At 44.2% G+C, this 18,103-nt stretch overlaps 1 protein-coding gene across 1 annotated transcript in view; it reads left to right on the top strand.

The window, feature by feature from the left end:
• The first annotated feature begins 1,204 nt into the window (after positions 1–1,204).
• METAP2 (methionyl aminopeptidase 2) overlaps positions 1,205–18,103 on the top strand; it is a 29,200-nt gene continuing 12,301 nt past the window's right edge. Inside the window, exons 1-2 of the mRNA XM_068276792.1 lie at positions 1,205–1,431; positions 16,463–16,576. Coding sequence (XP_068132893.1) covers positions 1,266–1,431; positions 16,463–16,576 — 280 coding nt within the window. The 5' untranslated portion in view covers positions 1,205–1,265. The remainder of the gene's footprint in view (positions 1,432–16,462; positions 16,577–18,103) is intronic.

Here is an 18,103-nt window from a genome sequence, read left to right as displayed (position 1 = left end):
TCCATACAATAAGATCAAATATTTTTATTGTATTGTGTGTGGTCACCTTAACCACTTTCTGCACACTGGACACATTAAAACATCCTGTTTGCAGCTCAAATATCACGCCCCCATCCATGTGCATGCACTCTTGTTGATCGCACCCGCCAAGACTGACACATCTGTGGTTGGTGAATGGGAACATGTATTCCCTGAGCCAATCAAAGTGCCTGTAAGGGAAGGATCATGGCTTTAATGAGAAGCCAATGTTCATTCCTGTAACAAACACTGCCACTGGTCAGTGATTGGTCAATCAAAATTGGATGGGTATATGCACCCTTAGGGCTTGTTTCCATATGCGCCCTTTCAGCTGCAGATATGGAAACGCAATCGCAGGGACATCAGAGAGTGCATAGACTGCACTCTCAGATGTTTCCAATCATGCGATTCACAGCTGAATCGCAGTGCATGGTTGCCTGCATTTCGGTGTGATTTGGCCTGTGATCCCATTCAGTATAATGAATGGGATTGCAAGCTCCGCCCCCGGGAGTAATGAGCAACACAGTACTGCGCTGAGCGCACGGCTCTGCATTATTACAGTGGAAACGAGCCCTTAGTTGTACACATGCATGGGCCCAACAGGCACTAATTTGCTAGTTGGTAATATGCCCATATCATGTTCAATTGCCTGTTTTTTTATTTAATCAATTTAAATTTTGGAATTAGTTGGGGATATTTAAAGAATCAAAATGTACAGTAAGATGCTAATAAATGTGGTATGCAATTTTGAATTAATTTACATGCAAGCCAGCATTAATTGCTTGTCATTGACCATCTCTACTGAGGAATGGGACATCACAGATACAGAATAAAAGTACTTAGCAAATACTGCTTCAAAGAAGCACATTAAATACCAATACCTACCTTTTTATTAAAATAAATAAATAAAAGAAACACAGTGCTCAGGTACTTTGTAACTTAATCCCATACTATACATTTTCTGGATTCACTTTGGCCTCAATTGTTCTGCTTTCTTTATATCTATTTACAATTCATCTTTACTATTTATATATTTTATCATATTTACTATAAACGTTTCTTTCCTATACTCAGCAGGGAAGAACAAGCACAGAACACATTACGTAAAGAATATCGACGTCAAGAAGTAGCTTGTAGCTATTGCGCAGAGTCCTCCGGCATCCCGGCATGCACCGGGCTCCTCTCCCTCCCCCAGCTGCACACAAGTGCAGAGTCGCGGCGCTCGCCGTCCCTCTCTCTCTGGTAAGATGGCGAGCGTAGAGGTGCTTCGGGGATGTCCCGGGGTGGGTGTGGAGGAAGAGGAACGCTACGTGAACGGAGAGCTGGAGGAAGATGAGGTGGCAGTCGCCGGGGAGAACGCGGCAGCAAAGAAGAAGCGGAAGAAAAAGAAGAAGCCCAGTAATAATAAAGCGGGTGAGAGAAGGACAGGGAGGGTGCTGACATGTTCTACTGACTGCCGGGGACAGCTGAGCGCTGCTACACCTATCCGGCCTTGCAGCTCTATAACGTGGGGGTTATTTGCCACCACAGGGGCCTAGGGGAATGTGTGCCACTTGTCTGGCATCCTTTCCTGTATGGCCACATCTCCTGGTGGAGCTTACTGGCTGACATGCTCTAGTAGTCATGATCTAAGTTTTGCCGAGCAGCTAAACAAGTCTGATTTAATTACCATTTTCAGCTCGCACTTAATGTTTTCTTCTGCTAGTCATCTTCTGCACTACTGTCATGAGACTGTCACTTCTTATCTGTGGCTGATTCACACTAGGGGAGATTGCACTGTGCTTGTCAAGTGGCAAAGCGCTAGTGCAGTGTCATGCTATGAACGCGTCTTCACAGCAGCGCATCGATTTTAAGAAAATCGAAATTTTGCTGCACATACCAGTTATGCCTGGTATACACCATGCAATTTCCCGTCAGATGGGTCGGTTTGCTTACAGGCCTGATCTGATTTCCAATTGATTTTGTGATCAGTAAATCGAGCAGAAAAACAATCAGAAATCAGATTAGATCTGTTGGAAATAATCTATTTGACCCGTCTATCTGATGGGAAATTGCAGGGTGTGTACCAGGCATTAGAGCGCTTCTGCTTAAAGCGGAACTGTAGAGTGATAATAAACACATTGTTTCACTTACCTGGGGCTTCCCAAAGCCCCCAGCAGCTGTCCTGTCCCGCGGCGGTCCTGCCCAAGCCTCCGTTCTCCGTCCTGTACCTCGACTTGTAAGTCGATGCCAGCGCAGCTCTGCCAAGCGTATACTTTCTTTGCGTTCCCCTCTGCAATAGCGAGGAACGCAAAGAAAGGATACGCGTGGCCAGAGCCGCAGGCGCAGTGGCCCGGCGGCGAAACCGAAAGTAGCTGGCGGCGGGAGAACAGAGGCTCATTGAGAAGTGGGACAGGACGGCTGCTGGGGGCTTGGGGAAGCCCCAGGTAAGTGAAACAATGTGTTTTATTTTCACTCTACAGTTCTGCTTTAAAGGAAACCTAAAGTAATTGAAAAAAAAGCCACTTTAACTTCCCTGGTGCTTTTCCCGGCCCCCTGCAGCTGCCCTGTGACCGCACCGTGACAAACTGATCCTCCTGTCCCCCGCAGTGGCCTGTTTCCGGCGACTCAGAGAGTAAATGACCACTGTGTCTGCACATCCCTGGCCGCGCATGTCTTTGATTGCGATCATGTCGCCGGGAGCAGTCTGTGCATGTGCAGAATGCGCATGGCGGGTTTCGACTCGCTGAGTTGCCAGTAACTAAAGTGGCTAACTGCGAGGGACCGGATGATCGGTTTGTCTCGGCGTGCGGGCACAGGGTGGCTGCAGGAGGCCGGTAGAAGACCCAGGTAAGTTAAACTGGCATTTTCTATTACTTTAGGTTTCCTTTAATAAATGTGCAAAAATGCAATCCTTTAAAAATATTTTTGAAAATCATTGCAAAATCGCAATTGCTAAGTGATTAGCAATTGCGTTTTTTCATTATGAACTAAGCTTAAAGAGGAACTGTACTGCAAATAACAATCGTAGGTAAGTTCAGGGGGGATTACAGCTGCCCAGAACTCCCCTTAGACCAGGGCAGTGTCTGGGGACAAGCACAAATTGAGACACCAGACAATCTGCAGGCATCCTGCAGCTCACAATACTGCCTCCTTTCCCTGCTACAGTTGACTTTGGATGTAGCAGCAGTGTGTGTACAGAGCATGGAGCAGCTCTGGGGAATTTAACAGAGCACGGAGCCAAGTATGAGCACAGCCCTGTGCCCTGCTGTATGCATGCTTCACGTTCCCTTTCATTACCAATGTCAGCTGTCTTCATTATTATCTGTATCCAAACTGCACCTGATCGATCCCGTTGTCAATCGGGAGCAGATCGGACATAATCGTCAGATCCTATGCTACGGACGGGAAATTGCATTGTGTGTACCAAGCATGATAGCCTACCATATTATTATACTGTTTGTGCGTGTCTAAGGGAGACCTTCCACAAATCCCCCCCCCTCCTTGAAATTCCTGGGTTTGCCCCTGATGATGAATACAATTGCTTATTTTTAACAATATTCATTTACAGATTTAGTCATTGGTTGCCCATTGTAAAATCTTTCCTCTCCCTGATTTACATTTTGAAATTTATCACAGGTGACAACATCTTTAGTTCTGCCTGGTGATCTGTACGGAATGATTGTTTACTGAGACTTTCTATGCACAGAGAGCTATAATGCTTGCATGGCAGTTAGAAAAAGCCGTTTTTTCTCATAATGCAACATAGTTAACAGACAGCAAACTGTCAGGACTAACAGTGACGCGGTTAGTATGTTAGGCCCCATACACTTTATTTGCATTACCCCGTGTGTGCAAAGCAAAAAAAGGTGTAAAAGGAGCCTCAAACAAAACAAGTTGCCTGTCAGTCCTGCTGATCCTCTGCCTCTAATGGTGCGTACAGACATGCGACTATAGTCGTTTAAAACGATCGTTACCGACGGCATTGCCCGACGATCGTTCGTAAAAAGTGCACGAACGATCGTTAAAACGACCGACCAACGAGATATGTCGTTGGTAAAGAACGATCCATTCTGCCAGATCTTTTCCAACGACCATCGTTCAAAAAGTAATGTCTGTACAACGATCGGTCGTTGATCGTTCGTTCTCAAAGCTTTGCACATGCTCAAACAGTTCTTTTTGACACTTGTGTTTGAAATCAGTTTATAAATCATTTTGCGCACGCAACGCTCGTTCCAAGATCGTTCGTACACGAACGATGTTCAAAGTAGCCTTTCTTCAAACGATCATCGGCCGATACCTCCTTTAACATCGTTCGTCGTTCAGAACGAACGATCGTTATCGTATGTCTGTACGTACCCTTAAACTTTTAGCCATAGACCCTGAACAAGCATGCAAATCAGCTGTCTCTGACTGGATTTGCAGCATGCTTGTTTTAGTGTGTGATTCAGACACTACTAATGAAAGATCAACAGGATGGCAGCCAACTGCTCAGCCTTCAATAATTCTGGTCTCCATAAACTGAAAAACTAAGGGGAAGACGAATTTAATGGTCACCAGGGGCCTCCTTTTTTGTGGTGTTACCCTTTCTACACGCAGGGTGACACAACAGCAAAGAAAGTGTATGGGACCTGGGACACTAACGTCCCAAATTTCAAAATCGCCGTTGACCCAACGCTAACTCGACAGTACGTTACCGTCGGACTTCTGTGGTGATGGAAGGCTATGGGTGACACAAATTTTAAATACGTTGGTGGGGCAGAACACAAATCCGACGAGGAATCCCAGTGACGTACTGCCTGTCCAGTAGGGAGAACGTCACTGGGTGGCGAGGGGTCGGTGTTATGCATATGACCCTGTCGGCACATTCTGCCGCAGGGTCATATGAATGTCGTTTTTGGTGTTCTGATGCAAGGGAGGCGGAGCATCTCACCGCAACACTCTTTCTAGGTTTAAAACTGACCTGAATGGAAATAAATATAGCAGCATCCATATCTCTCTCTTCAGGTGTCCTATAAATTATAAAACTAGCTCATAATCAGTAGCACTTTTTTGCAATAATTACCAAATCAAAGTGCTCTCGGTATAAACAAGAATAAATATATATACTTCTCTAAGTGCATCAGAAAATGCTCCAAGAAATAAATCATTAATTACACTTTTTGCAATGATGACAATTCAAATCAAGTCTTACTGTATAAATATAAGTTAAAGCGGATCCGAGATGAAAAACTAACTATAACAAGTAACTTGTCTATATATCTTATCTAAAGTTTAGATAGTTTACACAGCAAATCTAGCTGAAAAAAGCTTTAAAGAGGAGCTGTTAGGTATAGGGTCTCAGAGAAAAAAAACACATATATCAGTAGATAAATACTGGCTGTACTTACATTACATAAGCATTTCACTTTCCACGTTTGGATTTCATAGAATTTTTATATAGTATTTGCAGAGAATGATGCTCCTGATAGCTCATGGCAGGTTCCATGTTTGTCTGTCTTGTATGAAGCCAATTGTGATGTAATTTCCTCCCTTACCCTGCATCCTGATGATTCGACTCACAAAAAAGATCAGGATCAAAGCAGGGCTGTGGAGTCGGAGTCGTGGAGTCGGGCAATTTTGGGTGCCTGGAGTCGGGGAAAAAATGCACCGACTCCGACTCCTAATGAATTTGTAACTGTAATTAAAATAGAAAATATGATAAAATGTTCTATTTCTCAGATAATAGTCATTAAAAATAATGTGTACATATACAGTATATATACAGTAATAGCTGTGCTTAGTCCACAAAAATGAAATAAACCAATCAAAATTAGTTACTTGTGCTGCTTCAATAAAGCAGTCCCCGTATTTTTAAGGTCAGATATACATATCTGATTGTAACTGTATATATGATGTGTACACAGGAATCCCTTGTATATACTAAATAACATCTATGCTGTAAGAATAAAGCCTGATGTGTAGCTGTGTCACTAATAGAGATGGTCAATGAGATGGAAATAATTTTGCACTGATGCTGATTTATGCAAATGTATGCACTCCCTTTTCTGATGAAATCAAATAATTTGATATGTTGTTAAAATTTGGTTTGGTGACTACAAATTAAAGGGCACCTGAGACGGATGAAAAGTAAAGTTTTATACATACCTGGGGCATCCTTCAGTCCCTCGCTGTCCTCCTCCACCACCCGGATCTTCTGCTATGAGTCCTGGTAATTCAGCCAGTCAGCGCTGTCCGTCCGCATGCCGCTCCCACAGCCAGGAACATTCTGCACCTGCGCAATAGTGCTGTGCAGGTGTAGTACGCTCCCGGCGCCGGAGTGTGTGCATGCGCAGTACGCCCGACTGGCTCAAGTACCTGGACTCATAGCAGAAGATCCAGGTGGTGGAGGAGGACGAGGGACTGATTATCCTGAAGGCGGCTGGAGGAAGCCCCAGGTATGTATAAAACTGTAATTTCATCTGTCTCAAGTTTACTTTGTTACACAGTAGTACTATACTCTACATATGCACTCCCCACAGAGCTGCAGGGAATCCACTGAGAATGCTGTGCACATTGAACACAGAGGTGTTGTCTATCACCCATAAACGCTGTTCAGATTGTGCATGAAGAATGTGTAATAGAGGAAGAATCTCCTCATTCCCCTGCAGAGTACCTGCACATCATTCTTACATGTACCCACACTTACATTGCCTAGGGCCTGATAGATGTTCTTTGTTCCGGTCTGTACCTATTACAAGTACTCTTACCAAGGACTAGTTTTAGTCTAAAGGGAATAAATATGGCAGCCTCCACATCCTTCTCACTTCAGTTGTCTTGTAAAATTCCTAAGCGTTGGCAGTTAAGAGACGAATTTCATGTTACATACTTTTAATCAACAAAATTGTAATATGCAAATTAGAGGAGTCGGAGTCGGTGGAATCCTAAACTGAGGAGTCGGAGTCGGTGGATTTTTGGACCGACTCCACAGCCCTGGATCAAAGATCCTAATGGTTCATGATCCGGACAACACTACTGTTCAGTGAATATCAATTAGCCATGTGGCTAGGAACAATATCTGACTCATGCAGTATACTCTAACGGACCATGTGCCCTGTGAACAGCACATTGATTTTTCAGTGTTGTGAGCTGGGCTGCAAGATACAAGCTGCTGTAACATGAGCCTGTAACTTCTCACTGTGAAAGCAGCCTTAGGGCAGGATAGGGAAATGAAGGGGAGGACCAAGGGAGTGCAGTGGGGAGAAGAAGCAGCCCCAGAATGCTTTGCAGTATCTGTTATGCGGCCTGCTGGCTTCCTTAGGAGCTTGGGAATATAGAGGCTTGCTGTTCAGCAAACATCAAAGTAAGAGAGATTTTTAACTTCAGTATTGCCTTTTTGGCTTCTTTCTAAACTGTTTAACACAGGAGAATAGAGGTTTAAATTAGCTTTTGCAGCCTGACAGTTACTCTTTAATAGAATATGATTATTTCTTCCTGTGATACAAGGACAGCAGCCATGTTGTTTGTAAACATTACACAGAGGCAGGCTTATCTGCATCTTGAGCAAAAAAACCTAATTCTCCCTCCTCCTTCCTCCTCCCCTCTGCCTCTGAAATCTCTGGCTTGTAATACCTCCCCCTCCTCCTGCCCAGACTGAGCTCCCATGAGCCCTTGCTACTGTCTGAAAGTGCCTTGGCTCTCTGAAAACCTGTGGGGGCGTGGCTTGTTTAGTTTATAGGGAATTAGAGTATTAAAACAAAAACAAAAAAGTATTTGGCTTGAGGAATGCTCTATAAACTATAGGAAAGGAACACAATTATGGAATGAGTAAAAGTTCATCTCGGATCCACTTTAATGATTGTCTCTAATAATCAAATACAGGGTTGTACAATAAACCTGTAATCAATTCAATATTCCAATATGTAATAACATGTAAAAGTGGTAGATGTAAAGATGAGGGAGTTAATAAATACATGACCTTACCCTGGTATTAAGTAAACGTGGCCAGTGCAAGATCCGTGCAAAGTGAGGAGTGTCAGATGTGCCCAGAGTGCATGATGCCCTGGTGTCTAGTTCCTCGGCTTGGCTGCCACTGCTTCATAAGACGCTACGGCATAGGTTTATTCAGAAAGCAAATGATTAAATACCGGAACAGTTTGTTCATGAATTTTCTGAAGTCTCATAATTTTTCAGTAATAGTAGAATGTTTAGTAGTTTTATTTAACATCACATCTGTAATACCACCAAGTGTAAATATCAGTTACTATAAGATTTAAAAATATACCAAAATTTTATTCTTGAGGTGTGTGGGAACTTTGGGAACAGATTTAAAGATAGCCACTGAAGCACCAATACACAACAGCTTTTGCAGGTAGTTTGAAGCCATTAACACCCCTTCCCTCCCCACCACTGCAGGAGGTGCAGGGAGTGTCCAGTTATGATTTGAGTTATGCTGAATTCTGCTACCTGCCTATTCCACATGTTCTTTTATTGCATCATTCCCTCTGCTTCATGCATGCAGGTTGTTTATGCAAGATCTTTGCTCAAAGCTCATTTGCAGATGCAATCCGTTTTTCAGTTTGGTCTGGTACAGAAGAAAGACAGCTTATTAAAAATGTACAGACTATCTAGCAATACTCCAGTATTATGACTTTTTTATGATTTATACTTGGAGCTTTAGTATAAATATACCCCCCTAATTTAATGAATAATTAATATATCTGGGCAGTCAATACTATTTACTACTAGATGCTAACCACCTAATCCAAAAGTTAAAATCACTATTACTTTTCTTGTCGATAAATGATCATTACCTGACCCTTATTTGCTACATTGCTGCACAAAGGTAGTTGCAGGGTATGCTGGGTTGTCTCTTTTTGCTTTACTTACTTGCTCTCAGACTTGACTTGGGGCTGGTTCACACGGGCGTTTTTGTGGTGTTTTTGGGGATCTACCACCGTCCCATTCAAGTGAATGGGAGTGTTTAGAGCTGGCTTTTGCAGGCTTTCATGAAAGCCTTGAGGTAGATCCCGGCATTGCGTCTAGTCTCGAAAGCAACATGTTGCTTTCTGAGGCGGTAAACGCCAGGAAACAATAGCAGACCAGAACTGCTAGCCTTGAACGCTTCCCAAAAGCTAGCGTCTAAATGCTGGCAAAAGCTCGGCAGAAGCCAGTGTGAACCAGCCCTAATGCCGCCTGATTGTCTGAAGCCTCCCCCCCCCCCCCCCGTTTCCCCTCCCACACCTATGATCCTCTCTGGTCAATATTTGTCATGCTGAGACAATGCACTTTCTATTGCAGAGCTGGGTGGGAGTGCCTGAAGACTTGTAGGAGGGCGGGCAGTGCATATACAATCAGGCAGAGGAGAGTAAGGGAGGAAATGACATCAGGATTTGCTTCAAGATGGACACAGTTAAAATGGATAATCCTAAGAAGGATGTTTTTTTTTTTTTTTTTTTTTTTTACTATAGAAAAATCACTAAAATCAAAACGTGGACAGTGCAATACATATGTTATGTAAGTAGAGCAAGTATTTGTCTACTTATGTGTGTGTTGTTTTTCCTGAGATAGTATGGCTGACAGCTCCTCTTTGGTGTATGTACATCTCTTACCAACAGGAAATTAGATTTGATGAAAGCTGAAATATGTCAGTCTAAGCTTTTACTTTGAAACAACAAAAAAGTAAATACCCTATTTGATATATACCCTTGTACCACAATTTCATTTTCTAACCAGTTTCTCCCCCGTCCCCAACTGACATAACTCTTCCCCCTCCACCTCACCTCTGCTCACCAACCTGAGTTTAAGTGACCCCACTTTTCATGCAGACAGCTTCTATCCCATAGCCATTTAGGCTCAGATCTACACACACACACTCACACTCTCACACTCTGATATAGTGATGCCTGATTAAGTTATCTGCTGCGACACTGATCTTAGTGTAATGGGAAAGACTAGGACTAATGCCTGCTACACACCATGAAAGATACTAGGTCGAATGCCTGCTACACACCATGCAATTTTCCTGTCAGGTCAATTGGAAATTTCCCATCGTTTGATAGCTTTCAGCATGTATGACCTGCTTCCGATCAAGGAAAGGATTTATTTTGAGATCAGTACTGCACGGAATTAATCACTTTCTCAATGGGAAGCAGATCGGACATACTGGAAAAAAGAGAGAAAACCCCTAATAAAAACAGCACCACGCCAGGGTAATTTGAGAAAACATGTACAATAATATTTATTCCAAGAAATCAGTCAAAATATGACAACAATAATTCAATTATGTTAAAACCATAAAAAAATTGAGCTCTGTTGGTATCATAATTTTTCTATTGTGTGGCATCATATATACACTCACCTAAAGGATTATTAGGAACACCATACTAATACAGTGTTTGACCCCCTTTCGCCTTCAGAACTGCCTTAATTCTATGTGGCATTGATTAAACAAGGTGCTGAAAGCATTTTTTAGAAATGTTGGCCCATATTGTTAGGATAGCATCTTGCAGTTGATGGAGATTTGTGGGATGCACATCCAGGGCCGAAGCTCCCGTTCCATCACATCCCAGAGATGCTCCATTGGGTTGAGATCTGGTGACTGGGGGGGACATTTTTGTACAGTGAACACCATTGTCATGTTCAAGAAACCAATTTGAAATGATTTGAGCTTTGTGACATGGTGCATTATCCTGCTGGTAGTAGCAATCATGCTGGTAGTAGCCATTATGTCTGACCATGTCCTTCCCTTGTGGGTCATGAAGGGAAGGACATGGTCAGACATAATGTTCAGGTAGCCCGTGGCATTTCAACGATGCCCAATTGGCACTAAGGGGCCTAAAGTGTGCCAAGAAAACCTCTCCCACACCATTACACCACCACCACCACCAGCCTGTACAGTGGTAACAAGGCATGATGGATCCATGTTCTCATTCTGTTTACAACAAATTCTGACTCTTATCAAGACTCATCAGACCAGGCAACATTTTTCCAGTCTTCAACTGTCCAATTTTGGTGAGCTTTTGCAAATTGTAGCCTCTTTTTCCTATTTGTAATCCATGCCAGGAAGCACTGTCCTGATAAGCTGGTGCCTTGCTTTGAAGGGCTCACCACATCTCCTATGAGGCTCATGAAAATATAAATGAACAAGGGGCTTATCAACGTGGCAAATGTTGCATTTATAGGTAGGAGCACACTACTTGTAATGCTTGGTACACACTATACAATTTTGTGTCAGATGGTTCAATAGATAATTTCCAACTTGTCCGATCTTATTTTCGATCGTTTTTCTGACCGATTTCTCATAGAAATGAATGAAAATAGATAAGAAAAGATAAGGGTATCGAATCGGAAATCGATCTGAAAATCAAATATTGATCGGACTAAAAATCAATCGAAAAAACACATCGTGTGTGCCCAGCATTACAGACCTAACTAGACCTTCATCAGGTATACAAATACATTGGACAATGAAAAATGTAAATACTCAAACCACACCCAGGAAATGAGAGAATTGAGTATTTATTTTATTCACAGGAGTGACCTTTTTAACATAACTGACTTTATGTACAATTAAGGGTTAATGCATTTAGTGTTCAGTGTGTAACTTTACTTCTTAGGTGTGTTCTGTGCATTTAAATGTTTTATTGCCTAATGTAATTGTACACCTGATGAAGGGTAAGCTAGGTTAGTTATAATGACAGCTTTGCTGCCTACATCACTGAGCATCATCACATACATTCTCAGTGTGATTTGCGCAGTAAATTTTCCTCAGCTTGTGCTGGTCCTGTGTGGGAGGAAGGGGCATTGTAGGAGTTCCCAAGGGTATGTTTGAATGTTCCCTGAAGCTGAAATTTCCACTATGGTGGGGCTTCGGTGTCACAGTAAAGATGCATCCTCAAGCTGATAAATTTGAGCTATAGGATCTCTGCTTCCATGATTCCTATTGACTCCAAATTGATAGGGTAAGCAGGGGAGCCCTAGAGATGCTTCCATACCAAATTGCATACCCCTAGCTCGTACCTGTGATAGTTCAAGTTCCGAAGTATGACTGCGCTCCAACCAAGTGTAGGATCCTGGGTTTAGAGACCCTGTGCAGTGTTCTCCCCAGGATTTTTTTCCAGCCGGGTGGCACGAAAAAGAAACCGAGGGGGGAATGCAGGACCAGGACTCTGCTTACAGCATAGGATGAGGAGGCAAGCCGATGACAGTTGGGTGCTAATCAAAATTAGCCGGGTGAAGCACCCGTCTTAAAGAGCCTGGGAAGAACACTGAATATGGGTGTAATAGTTTCATTTCATACTGGGGTGATTATTGCATTTGGAGTGATTAAAGGACGACTGAAGTAAGAAGAATATAGAGGCTGAAACATTTATTTCCTTTTAAATAATACTAGTTGCCTGTCAGTCCTGCTGATCTATTTGGCTGCAGTAGTGTCTGAATCACACCAGAAACCAGCATGCAGCTAATCTTGTCAGATCTGACAATGTCAAAAACGCCTGATCTGCTGCATGCTTGTTTAGGGGCTATGCCTAAAAGTATTAGCGACAAGGGATCAGCAGGATAGCCAGGCAACTGGTATTGCTTAAAAGGAAATAAATGACAGCCTCCATATCACTCTGACTTCAGTTGTCCTTTAAACTAAGGAAGTGTTTGGGCAGCATGGTTGCATATGGGCAGCACAGTGGTGTAGTGAATAGCACTCTTGCCTTGCAGACCTGGGTCATTGGTTCAAATCCCAGCTAGGGCACAATCTGCAGGTGTTTGCATGTTCTCCCCATGTCTGTGTGCGTTTCCTCCCACATCCCAAAACATACAGATGATTGGCGTCCCCCTAAATTTGCCCTAGTCATACATACACACTACACTACACCATACCATTACATACATAGACATGACTATGGTAGGGATTAGAGTGTGAGCCCCTCTGAGGGGCAGTTATGTGACAAGACAATATACTCTGTACACTGGAAGATGGCTCTATACTAAATAATATTATGGGGGTTGAGACAGACAGCATTCAGCAGCAGCCTCCATCCCCAGCAAGTCATTTTATCTAAATTGCAGCTGACTGCAATCATTGTTTGTTTTATCAGGTCCCCAAGCTTGAAATTAAAAGCTCCTTACATTCTCACAAGTCCTTTGGAGATTCTGCATTGTATACTCTGCACTTTATCAGATTAAAAGTGCTCCTGCTGGTTACAACACATTAGCAGAGATCTCATACCAGTGGAAGGGCGATCATCGCAGTTCACGTGCAGAGTTCTCCCGGCATCAGAAGAGACAAGCAGCCGGGAAACGGGGCAGGGCGGCAGAACTCGTGCACTCACTGCCTGGTTACGTGTGAGTCTGAGTCAGCCTCGGAGCTACCTGAAGGGATGGGACTGGCGGCTGCCATTTATGCAGCCAGCCAAGGACAGAGGAAACACTGTCTGAATTCACTGGGTGAGAAAAGTCTGCCAGTAGCTTCAGGCTCTCTCCCCAGCACTAGTATGCCGGCATGTGCATTCAGCCGACTTCTGTTGTGTGCGTCTGAATGTGCTGCCTATTACATGGTCCCGCCCCCTCCAACATGCACAGCCAATCACATTATCACCAGGAAGCGTGAGGTCACACAGGCAGAGGGAGCACTCCTGCAGTGTACAGTGTCAGCTTTGTGGGAGAGCTGGATGGGGCTGATGGCTAGCAGGCTATGGAGTGTTACCGCCTGCAGTTTAAAGTTTATAGCACTGACTTTTGGCGGGCGGGGTTTTAAAACACCCGGGCGGCTCGCCCAGCTAATTAGGCCTGTGGAGAACACTGCTGTGGGACACACCAAACAGCAGGCTTCGTGACTTGAGGGAAAAGTGCCTCTATAGAAGGATAAAACTGGATTACTTGCATTATCCACCACAGAGCCCTCCTGTTTTATCAGTCTACGTTCCTGTGATAGGTTTGTATATCACTTCTGAAGAATCAGTGGAGCATGGATGTGCAATTTGGTACAGAAGTGCAACTGAGGTACTTCGCCCTATCTACCTATCCCCTTCCAAATCTGGGGTCTGTAGGAGGCATGGTTGTTGAAAGCTTCAAATGTAAATTTCAAATCATCGTTAATACGCATGCGCAGACCTCTTGAGTAAAGAGCAGCACAAAGTGGTAGAAAATGTCCCTAGTGTGCATGTCTTCCATTCTTAGACCACAAAGTACGTACAGAGCATGTGCGGCAGCACTAAATGCCAGAACACCATAACATTGTAGCAGCAGCAGAGTTGCACTGTTAGCCATCAATTAAAGTAGCAAGTTTTGGATCAGGATGCTGCCATTTATCGGCAAACTTAAAAGAAAAAGAGTAAACTTTCCACCATGTGCCCTATTTGCCTATAAAAGCATAATTTACAGCTGGTGGAATGCCATTTCAGCTTATATACTGTATTTGCTTGTGACAGCTTCCTCACAATGGCCTCTTGTAACAAATGGGAAAATAAGGCCTTGTTCACATCATGACGCGCTTCCGTGCGCATTTGGAAGAGCGTAAGGTATGTGTCATGCAAGAATGACAGAAGGGCATAGACAGCCATTTACATCATAGGCGCTGCGCAGCAGTACGATGCTCTATGATGCGCTTGCGTACTGCTGCATGCGCCCTGCCCACAAGCGCAGCGCTGACCCATTCACTGTAACAAATGGGATCAGCAGCGTGTAGAGACGCAGATGGTGTGCGATCGTATGTTTCATTCCGATGGGCCATCTGCGCTTCATGATGTGAAAATAACTTAACTTTGAACTGAAAATTCCTGTAATTTGGTTCACAAAGTGATGACTTCCTTTGGCATTCTGATTAATTCTGGATTTTATGGTCAAGATGCCAGAGCCCCCCTCCCTTCATCACTTGAGTCAGCCTCTGCTTATTACTCACCTCCCCAGGATCCAGTCCTATAAGGGCCCGTTTCCACTAACGCAAATTCGCATAAGCAATACAAGTGGATGGGGCTGTTTCCACTTGTCAGGAATTCTGTGCGGTCTGCTGTGCAGAAAAAAACTGCACGGCAGAGCCGTTAGAATTAGCATGCCGCACACCCGCACACGAATCGCCGCTAATGTAATAGGAAAACCGCAAGCATGTTAGTCTTGCGGTTTTCATTGCGTTTCCGCGTGAAAACCCATGTCAATGCTTGCCGACATTAACATGGTTAATATCGCATAGTGCAAACCGCGACCGATTCCGCGTGAAAATCCGCATGTAAACACGAACGAATCCGCACCCGCATGTGGATTCGTTGATGCGATTTTCGCATCAAAAATGCAATGCACAAGTGGAAACGTACCCTCACTCTTCCTCCTGTCCTCCGAGTGGTGCTCTACCCCATGGTGGTCATGCAACCAACGCCGATCTCACCCAAGGGATCGAGAGCTCCGGAGGACATGGAGGAGACTTACAGAAGGCAGTGAAAATGTGAGATATCTGACAGATTTAAGACCCATCTCCTCCATATGGGGCATTCTCCGGATCCTGAGGACTTGAGCATAAAGTGCCGCTGTCCTCTGATCTGCAACCTGCTCGACGGTTGCCCTCACCCAGGCTCGGGATTACCGCTCGCAGCGTGTATTTTTCAGGTAGAGCCTGGGTCAGGAATACCGTTGACAAGATTAAAACAGCTGTTACTTTGATTACATGAGGAGACATCAGTGTGCAGGAAGCCAACAGACCATGTTCAGTTTCCACTAATAGACTACAACACTGCTAAGTGATATTGCAGCTGAAGACATGTTTGTCCTAATCTCCTGTTAAAGACCACCTCCAGCCAAAAAAAGGTCAGAATTACAATACATATATGTAGTTTAGGCAATGTGTACAGTGTACGTTTAGATACGATATAGACACGTTACTTGTTATAGTTAGTTTTTCAACTCGGATCCGCTTTAAAATAAACACCTATAGGAAGTACATTTCTCCCAAAGTAAAATGGACTATAAATTACTTTTCTCCTATGTGGCTGTTGCTTACAGAAGGCAGTGAAAATGTGAGATCTGACAGATTTTGGACCCATCTCCTCCATCCAGGGGATTCTCAGTACTGTATTTCCTGAATTAGTTTCAAAAGCACTCCCTGAAAAGGATCTATACAAACATTGTGGGAAGCCTCCCGACTTGCTTGCACAGTATTTTGGAAGTTGGGCTGAGCAACTGCTGTTCAGGAAATGCTTTTGAAAATAGAAAATGTCCCAAAAAATCCCCCATGAGGAGATGAACTAATCCTAAACCTGTTAGATCTGTCAGTTTTACAACTTATTGTATGTGACAGCGATGTATATAAAAAAAAATAAACGTTATAGTGGTCCTTTTAAGATCCCATAGGCTTACATCAAAACAGTCACAACTGGGTTTTGTGTTATTGTTTGCCATTGACAGAACTCACTTCTGTTATTTTAAATGATCAGTGACAGCAATGGAATTAGTTGAACTCTTTGTGACTTTCTGCTTTAAGTTTGACTGCATTATTTTTTAGGACAAGACCCTGAGAAGGAGGGAGGTGCCGCAGCACCCCCTGTGATTGAAGATCTAACAAAGCAATTGGAAAAGCAAGCAATTGAAAACAAAGATAAGGATGAGGAGGAAGAAGGTATGTTTCCCTTTATTGGAAGATACTGAATGATGGGATATAGATGAAAATTGATCCCTTTTGCAGTCTGCAGAAACTAAATGACTTTTATGCCTAGTACACCCCATACAATTTTCTGTAAGATTTACCTGCCAGATAAGTAATTTCCAACATGTTGGAAATGATCTATCTAACCATCCATCTGCCTAGCAATTAGGCATTGTTCATTACCAGAGATAATGACCAGTCTCTACCAGTACTTTACAGAAAATAATCTAATTACAGAAAATCTAAAGCCGCATCTACGCGTAGATGGGGCGACGATGTTCCTTATCAATCGAGCCGCTGATGCGGCTCGATTGATAAGATCCGACATGACGGATCTCCCCACTGCCGATTCCCTGCTCGCTCCCCGCGAGGGGACAATGGCAGGGAATCGAGTGGAAGATAAGCGGTGCCGACGGGGAGGAGCGGGGAATCGAATCCGGCGAGCGGGGACGCGGCGGGCACGCGGAAGAGGCGATCCGGCGGCTAATCGAGCCGCCAGATCGGAGCCTCATCTACCTGTGTAGATGAGGCTTAAAGGTGCGTACACACGCACTACCAAATGCAACGACGGGTCCTCTGGACCCTCCCGCTGGGCGGTCTGTAGCCGACAGTATGGGCGTGTGTATGCGCTGTCGGCGGATTGATAATGCTGTTTCTGAACGATCCGCTCAGCGGCTAAAGACCGCCCAGCGGGAGGGTCCGACGTTGCATTTGGTAGTGCGTATGTACGCACCTTTAGGGCCGGTTAACATCACAAACGCGAATGGCCATGCGTGCGGAACGCAACACGTACAAACGCACGCCATCCGCGTTTGTATGCGTTGCGTGGCTGATCCCATCACTGAAAAGTGAATGGGACAGCCGCGCGTTTTTGCTAAATCTGCGTGCAGCATGCGTTCCCGGACCGCACTGGTCCGGAACGCATGCAGTGTGAACATCAGACAGTGCACTCTATGCACTGTCTGATGTCGTGCGTTTCAGCCTCCTGCACGCGTTTCCAAAAAGCGGCTGGAAACGCGTGCAGTCTGAACGGACCCTTACAGAAAATCTAACAGAAAAATCTTACAGAAAATTGTATGGTGTGTACTAGGCATTAGAGGTAAAGTAGGCAAGTGTCTTGCAGGGGGTTACTGTGCATCATATGGGTGGTAATGTTGCAACTTTTCTACCTCTAGGCTTTTCTGAGCCTCAGTGAGTGCTCTTAGGGCTCATTTCCACTACAGCGGAAATCGGGCCGAATTCGCAGAGTTTCCCTGCAGGCAAATCGCGCAGGGAAACTCTGCCATAGGGAATAATGCAGCAGATTTCCGAATCACTTGCGATACCGATTCAGCTGACATTGCAGCATTTTTCCGTGTGAGTGGCAGCGAATCCCATAGCCGTGCATGTCATGCAGGACACGCGGCGGCTAGTGGAAACGGGACCTTAAGGTGACCATACATCAAGCGACTTGGTGGCCGATCACCCATCCGATTTGATTATTATAATCGGATGAAAATC

The sequence above is a fragment of the Hyperolius riggenbachi genome, chromosome 3 (genome assembly GCF_040937935.1).
Source record: "Hyperolius riggenbachi isolate aHypRig1 chromosome 3, aHypRig1.pri, whole genome shotgun sequence".
Lineage (NCBI taxonomy): Eukaryota > Metazoa > Chordata > Amphibia > Anura > Hyperoliidae > Hyperolius > Hyperolius riggenbachi.
Note: the sequence above shows the minus strand (reverse complement) of the source record. Positions and strands in the feature narration are given on the sequence as shown.